This window comes from Chenopodium album, chromosome 27 (assembly GCF_948465745.1).
Source record: "Chenopodium album chromosome 27, dcCheAlbu1.1, whole genome shotgun sequence".
Lineage (NCBI taxonomy): Eukaryota > Viridiplantae > Streptophyta > Magnoliopsida > Caryophyllales > Amaranthaceae > Chenopodium > Chenopodium album.
In genome coordinates this window covers 664,900-676,275 of record NC_137860.1, presented here as the reverse complement: position 1 = coordinate 676,275, position 11,376 = coordinate 664,900, and the positions used below count along the sequence as shown (strand labels likewise).

Below are 11,376 nucleotides of genomic sequence, written 5' to 3'. Positions count from 1 at the left end.
CAATTTTATATTTTATAGGTATGTAGTATGTACTTGAACAAAACTTACATATAGATTTTCATATATAGTTATATATTTTTTACTCTATAACTTGATCATAAACACTCCATCAGTAACACACTGTTCCCATCACATGCATTTCAAGTACTGAAGTAGATTTCATTGCCTGTACTTTTTTTCTTTTTTTTTTTGTCTTGGCTGCATACATTTTTGTTGGACCATGCCTTTTTCCTGAAATTCTTCTAGTTTACTTGACTTAATTGTACTCATTGGATTTTTTGTTTGTACTCCTTTAACACTCCTTCTTTGCTCCCAATACTAAGACATATTTTTGTTTTAATTTCGAATTTTATATTACAAAAAAACCCAAATATTTCTTCTTTTGTGGTTATCTGATTTATTACTTATACATATGCTTTTATCTTTTCTTCTTCCTTTTTTTTTTTTTTTTTTGGGAATTTTTCCTTTTGTTCCCTTTTTCTTTTCCCCTTTTAGAGTTTCTTCTTGGGTGTACTTGTTGCATATACATGTTTTGTTGGTAAAATGTATTTGTTTATGACACGCGAAATATTGTGTAATGACACCAATATTGATTCTTTTTTCAATCATTGTCTTTAAAATATAAATATCGTGTAAAAATTGCTATCAAATACATATATGTACTTCTAATCGCAGGAAAAAAGCAGCATAATAGATTCTTTCTTCAGCATGGACGCAAATTAGTAACCAACCAGAGCTGCAATTTGTGTAGTACCTATATCTTTAATAATGCTTATTGTTGTAATGATCAAACTAAACTATGCATTAACAACTTTTCATCACTAATTTTTCAATTGTAGTCTAGGCATTGTAGTTTGCTTCTCTTTACTGCATGCCACAATTACCAATAATATGCCGCATTGTAGTCCAAGCATAGACATTTCCTCCAAATACACACAAACTAACATAGGATCATTGGTATAAAACACTGTAATACATATATCCAAGCAACAACACTCTATGCTCTTATAAAAAAAACCTAGCTCTTGCTACATTAAGCACTTAGTTCTTTCCTCAAAATGAGACCGAAAAAATGGAGCTTAAACTATCAGCTTTTCATGAACGCCAAGCATGCACACTAATCAGTTGCTTGGTAGTTCTATGGCCAGCAAAATATTCTTGGATCACTGTGTAGCAATAAATAAATGCATTGTAGAAAATATTAGTATGCAGTAGAGGGTTACCAAAAAGCAGAATATCAGTTTTAGTTCAAGATCCTATACCTACTAACAATATATCTGTGGAGAATACACCATCCCTGAGAATTTAAAAGTCAAATCATAGAAAAAGGCTTGCCTGCAGCAAAAGAAACAATCAAGTAAGATTAGGCAGAGCAGGCTTCTGAACTCATCAGTTAATCTTAAAGGTTATGCAAATCAGGAATAGGCTTGCTATAATAAGAGCATAAAAACAGAAAACTTACTAATATACCTAAATGATGCCAGCCATGTGCAAAATATCATAAGAAACAATATTCTTGACATGACAAAAAGTGGACTGATCAGCATTCATGTCAGTTATAACACTGACATTAGCTGCTTGTCGAGCTCGGGATAGGGCAACATACAGCTGACCATGTGAGAAGCATGATCTTGGTAGGTAAACAACAACTTTGTTTAGTGTTTGGCCCTGAGCTTTGTTGATAGTCATCGCAAAGCTAAGCTTTAAAGGAAATTGTTTCCTTTGAAACTGAAAAGGATAACCCGAAGATTCTGATGGCCTTAGATTAATCCTGGGAATTAACACATGTTCTCCTTTATGATGGCCAACAGCAATAACACATTCAATGAGATTTGGGAAAAACTTTTTGCATATAAGACGCGTTCCATTGCATAGTCCAGATGATGGTAAAATGTTACGTAGTAGGATAACAGGACTATTTGGCTTCAATACAAGCTCATGAGGGCTCATTCCGCCAGGACAGAGCTTATTAAGAAATTCAGTAGGATAGATGTTACAATTATCATCAATCATTGAATCATAACTCCTATAAGTTACTGCTTCACCTGGAAATTTTTCGATCAAGACTGTATTTATAGTATCCACATCATCATTAATTGGTGTGAGTATAGCTCGAGTTGTAAATATGTCTGCACTAAATGGAGGCATATCCATTTCAGGATAAGCAACCGAAGTCAAATGCATTTCTTGAGGTGTAGCAGCATCATAAGGCTGCACTATTTCTGCTGGCAGCTGTACAAATGCATCTTCAGTGTCCTGTAATTGTCCATTCCCAAGTGCCAGCAAAAAGGCTGCATATGCCGGATCAAGTCTAGCTCGAATATTTTCTGTTAATCTAAATTTAATTAACAGCGGCCATAGAGCAGAACTAACCAAGCTAGCAGCAACTGCTTCGCGTTGTGTTCTCTTTGGCACAACAGGAAGAACCTGTCTGAAATCTCCTCCAAAGACAACAATTTTACCTCCAAATAATAAATTTGGATTACAAATATCCCTAAGCAACACATCAAGTGACTCAATATTTTCTTTTTTTGCCATCGAAGCCTCATCCCAAATGATGAGTGTTGTTTCTTTGAGCAATGTTGCTAGGCTACTTTGTTTAGATACATTACAGGCAAGTGATTGAAGAGGATCAAGTGGAATTTTAAATCGCGAGTGGGCAGTTCTTCCAGAAGGGATATTAGCTGCAGCTATACCAGATGTTGCTGTTGGCAAGACAATTTTATTCATAAGCCTTATTTCTGCATATAGAGCATTATATAAAAAGGTCTTCCCTGTTCCACCTGGACCATCTATAAAAAATGCCCCATGTATTTGCTTTATAACATGATCCATAATAACATTAAAAGCTTCTCGTTGAGCCTGATTCAATTGGTTCTTGCATTGCAGACATTGATCTGGTATTGGAGCATTCAATGCATCCTCTATATCTTTTGTTCTGCGTATCTCATCATCATCAGGCTGAACTAAATGGTCCAGTCCATATGTAGCAAGAGAGCTTCCCATTGATTCTAAAAACCATTCTACTGATTTAACAGTGGAATGTTTCACTTTTTGCGGATCAGAACCATAATTGTGTCTAAAATCCTCAGACAAAAAAGGGTAATATTTCACCCAGAGAGAGACAGGATCACTGGGCTGGCAAAATATAAGTACAGTAGCAAAGAGTTTTCGAACTGCAAGTGGCATCTGAATTGCACAGCCTTCTTTCAAACACAAATCAATCGAATCATCTTCTTCTAACAGTTTTAATTTAAGCGCTGCCTGATGAAAAGTGTCACATAGATGTCCATCAACTGTTCGCAAATCTTCAAATGACTTAGGACCTTTTACATTGTGCAATAATAGTCTTAGATAGTATCTTTCTCCTTCTGAAGGTCCAACAAATGCCAATCTACCAATGACAATTTTTTTATTTTGCCGTTTATACCAACGTTTGTCAGATGCATCCCAACGATAGTGCTCTGAAAACTCATTATACAGCCAGCCTGTTCCAGGTGGCAACCTACAATTCATACGAAAAAACTCTGTAAGACAGGTCCTAGAACGCTTGTTATCTGAGACTACTGATGTAAGCTGCTCATGAGGCCTAAGCTGTATAATCTGTGAATTGGGTAGATGCACAGGTAGAGGCAAAACCGGTGGATGCATTTCATATAAGGCAAAACCAAAGAGGCGCCAAGCAGCTTCACAAGGAGAAACCCATCGACCTGACTGATACTGCTGTATTTCATCCTGGACAGGTGTAACATCTGCTGACTGAACCACTGTGAAAGATATTTTGTCATGACCCTTATAGACATATTTGTATAAATACTTGACGGCTTCTATAGTAGAGCACACCTCGACATTTAAGTGACAATCAAAATATGATGAAAGGTATGGGTTATATGGAATTACCCATCTATTATCCATGATTGCTTTTCGGATTGTAACAGTCTCTCCTGTGTCTCTTCTTCTATATAATGGATATCCATCACTATTATTTCTTGTTTCATCACAGTACTGCTTTGGATAACCATACTTACAACGATTACGACTTTCTTTGTGCTTCATGCAAGGACATTCAGGATCCAGATGACCACATGGACCATGCATCATGTGCTTGAGGACAACTTTCCTGAGATGCATATTATCAATAGATGGTATTTCAGCGCAAACAAACTTATCAAAATCAGTAGGGCACTTGATTTTATGATCTTGCTGTAGAATGATTAGAAAATGGGCATGAGGTAAGCCCCTCTTCTGAAATTCAATCACATAGATCATTGCTGCTACTTCCCCAAACACCTTTTTCTCTTTAATCAAATGCTTTAAAGCAAGAACTTTTGCTCTAAAAATTCTTGCAACTATATCTGGCCTGTCTTGTGCCTTTTCTCCAACAGCTAGCTCTTGTTTAATCTCAGGCCAATTAGCATTGCAGGTCATTGTAACAAATAAATCTGGCTTACCAAATCGCTGGACTAAAGACATTGCATTTAGGTATCTCTTTTTGAGATCTCTAGGACCACCAATGAATGTTGGAGGCAAAATGACTCTATGACCCACATTTGCTGCACAATTTTCACCACAATCTATAGTATCAAGGATCCCCTGATACAGATCTGCCCTTATTGCTTGTTGATTTCTACGAAAGAAATCTAGCCGTGTATTCTCAACCTTGACATACATATCCACTATGTATTGTTGAAAGCATCTGCCTGCTCTTAGTAACATGTTATTTGGCCTGCACTGAAGTTTGTATGCATAGTATTCCCTTGCTGAAATATTCCTATCTGTCTTCGATGACCCTCCATTTGCACCTACAAATGCAAAACTCAATTTTTAATTTTACAGACCAACAAAAGCAGAATTTAGCTACATTTCACAAATTAATGTTTGTTGTGTGAATACAGGAAATCACATGATCCTTTCCTTTTTGAAAGTGTGCATATTTTTTTTTCCTCTTTTACTACAACTGCATATTGAGTGTGTATATAGTTTTTGTGCATAATTAAAGGTGCAGAGTATACTAACGTCTTGCTTCTTCTTCTAATAGGTCTTCTGCAGTATGAACACTGCAGGAAGAAACAGGATCAGGCTGTGATTGCAGTTGTTGCCTTCCACCTTGAGACATTTTTTTTAAACCTTGCGTCCATCCACAATCACCATATGGAAAAAGCAGTGGATATTGCAGGGGATCATAGCAGCCGTAATAGTGCATGATTCTATGACACGATTTTTTCCTCGACGAATCATTGGCATGTGAATCATCGTCAGATAAACCATCTTCTGATGAATCCTGTTCTGATGCATCTTTTTTTGCTGTCACCAAAATGTGAGGGCTTTCAGCCTCACTTGAAGATGTATTTTCTGGCCATATGACAGCAACCTCATCAGTAGAAGGAGCATTGTAAACACGCTGATCCGGTACAGTTGTCTTATTTATTAGAATCTGTGTAGACTCAGTTATTTGGATCTCACCCAGTGAACGAAAAAATCTTGCATAAGGATTTACCTTAGTGACTTCCATGAGAATGGCTAACACATCTTCCCTTAACTCTGGAAAACAACCTAAGCGCTTTTTTGCTTCAAGTTCTCCATCGTAAAAATAGAGCTGCATATATTTAGGCCCTTCTTTTCCAGGAAGTAGATAAGAAATATAATGATATAGCTGGCCATGTAGCTTAAAAACATAGATCCCTTTTTTAGTTTTAGCATCAAATTTCCCACCCAACGATGTAAATGCAAACATATTGTTATACAACCGTATGTATTGCCTGAAATGTTTAGCATCCTCATCCATAGAAGTCAACAGCCTTACAAGTGATGCAGGATAATCATTTGCAGCAATCTGAACTTCACCATCACCACAGCAAAAGTGAGCTGTCTCAAACGCAAATTTCCGTGCTCTACACTTATAACACTCGGTAGATGAAGGAAGTTGATAGGGCTCTGAAGGTAGCTTCCTACCAATTGCTGCAGCAGGAAGCTCTGCTCACCACAATATGTTCAAAAAATGTTCAAACATGTGCAGTTTAGTCTAAACAGCTGATATGCATATGTAATACACATATATCTACATCTAAATGGTGTATACAAATGTAAAATGCTATAAAGATAAGCATAGACTGAATTATTTGTAACAGGATGCTTGGGTTTCGATATTTTTGCACGCTTTGCAGCAGGCACAGCTTGTATCCTACAGCAACAAGCATATTATGACATGCAACTGTTACAGAATCTATTCTGCAATCTATAAAAAGCTTTTATTGCTTCAATTAACTGATTCATATCTAGAATTATACACCTTCACATATGTATAGCATCATCTGAGCCTATTGTTATGTCAAAATGTATACCTTTCAACTCCATTTTCATATCCAGACTCTAAACTCTTAAGGCGTTTAGTGTTGTATCCTTTTGATGATGATGGTTCTCGTAGAAAACGATCTATAAAATAATAATTGGAAAAATGCACAGGTCAAAAAAGCAACCTTCAGTGTTATGCTTGTTTAAAAAGTATGAGCTATATATTATAGGACATACTCATATCCAAAGAAAGTATAATTCTCTGCACCTAACTCACTGTAACCCTGTAGAGAAAGTTGTTGCAATGCTTAGCCTTCCATTAGTCCTGACTACCAAATATAACATGTAGTAAATAGGTAGCCAATAACAATCTAGCACTTTAAGATATAAACATTATAGAAATAAGCAGACAAAGGCTTTGCATAATTTAGAATACCAAAACACAAGCTAAACAAGAGTGATTTTAGCATATATACAGCAAAAGATATGATTAGTTTCATTACATAATCCCATGAAATAACACAACACCATATAAAAGCCTAGACATTGAATTGTCTTTCACAAAAGAAGGTGCACATAATGCCACCTGACATATTCCTAACATCACAGTAACAGCTAAAAGATAATCCTATTATAATCCTAGTACTATAGCAGTGGCCTAGCTACATTAGTAAGCAAAAAAGAGCTAGGCGATATAGCAGCACACAGCATCAGGAATTAATTCTTCTTGGCAAACTTCACACGCTTATAGCATTCATCAAGATCTTCCAGCACTGGAAACACCGAAGCCATCTTACAACCAGAATCAGCAACAGGGGAGGTTTTAGCATATATGTGCTGCAAAAGACGCTTCTTGGGAGGCAGAGCAGGTGGAATAGACACCGGAACCTGAAATTCCTGTCCAAGCGGAGTAAGGCAGTCTTGCTCAATAAGAACAGTAGTAGGCTCCAGCTCCTCCTTAATTCCCAATACGCGTTCCTTAACGCTTAAATAGCTCTCCCTTTCTAAAGAACATAAGATGGCATCAAACCTAGCTGTACTGACCTTATAATTAGCATCAACTATTACAAGGTTAAAGACATCACTGAGATAGTCCACAGCCTTTCTAGCCAAGCTCTGCTTAGCAGCAGCTACAGTCCGGCAATAATCACTAAACAGACATCGAAAACCTATTCCCTCTCTATGAGGCATGACAGTAAACCAGGAAGTGTATTCATCAGGAGAATGCTCAATTGTTTCAATTGGGGTGCACCTTATCTCAACAGTTCTGAAGATGGCCCTTAAAATAACAACAAAGTCCACCACAATCTTCTTGTGACTATCTTTAGTTTGAAAAGAAAATTCCTCATTCATACACACCTTATGTTCCTCCTTTTCAATCCGTTCTAGCTCCTCCTTTTTAAACCAAAACAATTGGCCACAACGATCATACATCTGTTTCCTTAAATAAGTCACATCCTCAATGACAATTTCATATTTTTTCATAAGGTCATATACAGCTTTTCTAGCAGCAACTTCACAGGACTCTTCTACACTGCTAGTATACCCACCAATGTAAACAGATGCAATGGGACCGCAGTCTGTCCGAACCACCACACAAGCAATGCTTCCAGGCTCATCAACAAACTGGTAATCTGGATCAGGAAAGTTCAAGTAGTTGGTAATTTGCTTCAGAAGAGGACGAAACGGCATAACTACTTGTGTGGGTGGCAAGTCCATGACCTGTAAACATGGGTATAAATTTTAAAATAGGTCCAAAACACCAAACATCATAGGCAACCCAAAGATAGATATGATAACAGTTCCATCTACTTTTCTAAAGCACCAAATCAATCTAGAAAACTGATCAATATTCCTGGAAATAGTTCTACAGAACCAATTGAAATCAGCAACTCCAAACATATAACAGAATAAAAGGCACCTAACATTCTATAAAGCACCAACACAGCTGCATACATTAATAGCCATAACCTATACCTAAAACAGAATACTTCCTATACATGATCTAAAAACCTCCTCTTCTTTTCAAAAAAACAAATGAATGATTAACTGTCCATAACAATAGCACATTTACCAATAGCCAATAATTCATAACTTTTTTAAACAAAAACCATAACTATAGTATATAAAGCAAATCCACATGTCCTAATCACATGATTACTAATAGAAGGAATATAATCTCCTAAGCCCTTTTTTTATATATATTAACAAAAAAACAGAAACAGGCTGGAAACCACAACCACAAAACAGAATCAGCCTACAATTGAAATGCATAAGGTTCTCCAAACAACACATGACATGAAATCAATCAACTAACTACTAATAACCTACATTCCAAACAACATAAACCCCCCTTAACAACACATGATATAATTTACACAGCAACACCACATAAAACACCTACCCCTCCTATCAAGACACAACATATACCCATCAAAACAACTAAATCAATCACCATACCTTATAACAACTCAAGAGCACATTTCATCACAAAGCTACAACAAATTAGCAACACTTTATTTTACAGAGCAAATCAGAATCGAGTCATCAAAAAACCAACACAAACAGCATATTCATCTATATTCCAATTACACTAATATATCTGATATGTCCTTGTCACAATCCTTCAATACATGGAATTGTCCTTTGTCATGGATAGTCAAGATCTTGGTCCATTAGATTATTGGCAATCGTTGCATACATCATAATAATAATGTAATAACGAAGAAGATACATATGCACCAAACACATTTATCCAAACAATTAATGCAATTTAAATTACCTGATCTTTCTTTTCTTAGAACTAATGACTCTGAAATGAGTTTCTAGTACCACCAAGAGAAGAAAATCAAATTTGTAAGCAAAAGTGCAAGCAACAAGTAGACCAAAAGAAAAACACTTCTATATATATATCTAATAGAGGAACACACACAATGAATTTTTCTAATACTTTTTGTACCACCCAAAAAGTACAACTTAAGACTAAATGTTTACACATTCTCAAAGACCATTGACAGTCAAAGAAACAAGAAAATGGTACACTACAATAGGCCTTAAAACATGGAAGACCACATTCTTGCAAGCAACAATTCTCATTGACTGTATCCCCTACACTAATCCACCCAACAAAGTGGTTTACCACTAACTATAACCACCATCCTTCCCAAATCAATTCCTAACTAAACTACTAATTATCAACTAACAAAAAAAAAAACACAAAACACCCAAAAAGGAAGGTCAAGAATAAGGAACCAACAAATCAAAAACCAAGCAGCTAAACTAATACATAATACAAGTAATTAAAGGGAACCCCCCCCAAAAAAAAAAAAAAAAAAAAAAAAGGGAAAAAACTTGTAAAATTAATAATAAACAACACGTGCAAAAATCAATCAACTAAACTTCCTAAACTTAAATTAACAAACTGAATAAACAAAAAAATAACAAACTTTAATGATTACATTATTTGGTCTGCTAATTATGTTAATGCTATTTATTTATTAGATGGGACCCAATAATAATAAACCAAATAATATAATCAATCAAATAAGCCTAATAAACCCCCCCCCAACAAAAAAAAAACAAAAAAAAAAAACTCCTAATAAAAAATAAAAAGACAACACGGAAATTCCTAAAAGGAGAAAGGAACACTTTTATTAGATGGGACCCACACCCACGCCAACTAACCACTGCATTTTTCCCGTGTAAAAGAAGAAAACCAAAAGAAAGGAAACAAGGCTAAATTCGGAAACAAACTGTGCATGCAAGAAGGAAAGAAGGGTAAGAACGGAAATACACTGTAGATTTGGAACAGTGACACAAGTTCTGGCTTTTAAAAGGGTAGAGATTTTAATTAGAATTAGGAAAATGTTTTAACAAGTGTTGTGTAGGCACATAATCGTATAAAATTAAATGGTCAGAGTTATGTCTTGGAAAATACACATGTCGATTTGACTGTTATATTAAGAAAAAAGAGTTGTGGAATATTATTAGTGAAGATAATAATATGAACTTTGTGACTGGTAATTGGTAAATGATTCATTTGTATTCGGATGGAGTATAGTAGTATACAAAGAAAGGTTCTTGAATCGTTAGGGATTGGTGGTTTCGGAGAGGTGTTTCTAATCAAAAGGAAGAATTGTGAGTAAGCAATGAAGGTGATGTCTTTAAAAGGAGGCGAAGTGACAAAAGAGCTTAATAAAGAAATCTCTGTATTGACGTCGACCATCCCCATATTGTTAAGAAAAACCATTATTTTCTATCAAAAGGGTAAAAACCTTTCATTTATCGAATTAGAATAGATTTAAATTGAAATTTTAATTTGTTTTACATTTAAGTTGGAGACTGTCTATGTTTTGGAGATCATCTATGTATAGTTATGGAATATGTCGCCTCTAAATTACAACAAGTGGAATTTCCATTAGATCCCATTGCCTCTGACTTCGATCGAATTAACGAGTAGAAGGTTAAAAAACTTCGAAGATCTTGGATGAAGAAGGGCTAGAAAACTCTAAAACCTTGACCGAAAACTTCCACTGACGACGGAGTTCTTGAAGAATTAGGGCGGCAGTAACTTTCTCTCTCTAGAAGCTCTGACTTCTCTCTAGAACGATGAAAATGTAAAGTGAAAATTGTGAAGTCAAATGCCTTCTATTTATAGGCAAAGGATGGGGGTTAAAATGGTAAAAAACTTCCCTCCTAAAGAAGAAGAAACGGTTAGTCTTCAAAAATGAACCTAACCGTAAATTCGAACGGTTTTTACCCGTTCCGCCTCTTTTGACGGAATTCATGCCAACGTTCAAGCATATATGACGGAAGTCGAACGGGCGTCATAATTATCCATCAAGTTCGAGATTAACCTCGGAAATTGAACCATTTCCTTGAGAAATGGAAAACAACTGGTTACCAACCAAAGGCCTTTCGGCCCAGGCCTCTCGGCCCAATTCGCCTGATCAATCAAGCTAAAAATACCATGAAGATATCGGACGAATCAGTTAAGGCTCTTAGCCCAATTATAAAGCCATTCGGCCAAAACTTGTCCGACTGATGATACGGCTGATGTTCGCCTAGCCCAATAAAGCATCAGGA

At 36.0% G+C, this 11,376-nt stretch overlaps 1 protein-coding gene across 1 annotated transcript; it reads right to left on the bottom strand.

Moving 5' to 3' along the window:
• Window positions 1–1,470: 1,470 nt before the first annotated feature.
• Window positions 1,471–7,983, bottom strand: LOC145618944 (uncharacterized). Its single transcript, XM_081673553.1, has 5 exons — window positions 7,035–7,983; window positions 6,342–6,432; window positions 6,093–6,181; window positions 5,017–5,973; window positions 1,471–4,802 (listed from the first exon to the last, which is right to left on the bottom strand). Exons 1-5 carry the CDS (start codon window positions 7,981–7,983, stop codon window positions 1,471–1,473), a joined length of 5,418 nt encoding a protein of 1,805 aa, XP_081529679.1.
• Window positions 7,984–11,376: the final 3,393 nt, after the last annotated feature.

Bases quoted from the DNA above. Each gene is read 5' to 3' on its own strand.
- LOC145618944 (XM_081673553.1), bottom strand. From the start codon at position 7,983: ATGCCGTTTCGTCCTCTTCTGAAGCAAATTACCAACTACTTGAACTTT. The intron at 6,182-6,341 runs GTATACATTTTG...TTGTTGCTGTAG, and splicing joins TATGAAAATGGAGTTGAAAG to GATACAAGCTGTGCCTGCTG. The intron at 4,803-5,016 runs GTTAGTATACTC...TTGCATTTGTAG, and splicing joins ATTAGAAGAAGAAGCAAGAC to GTGCAAATGGAGGGTCATCG.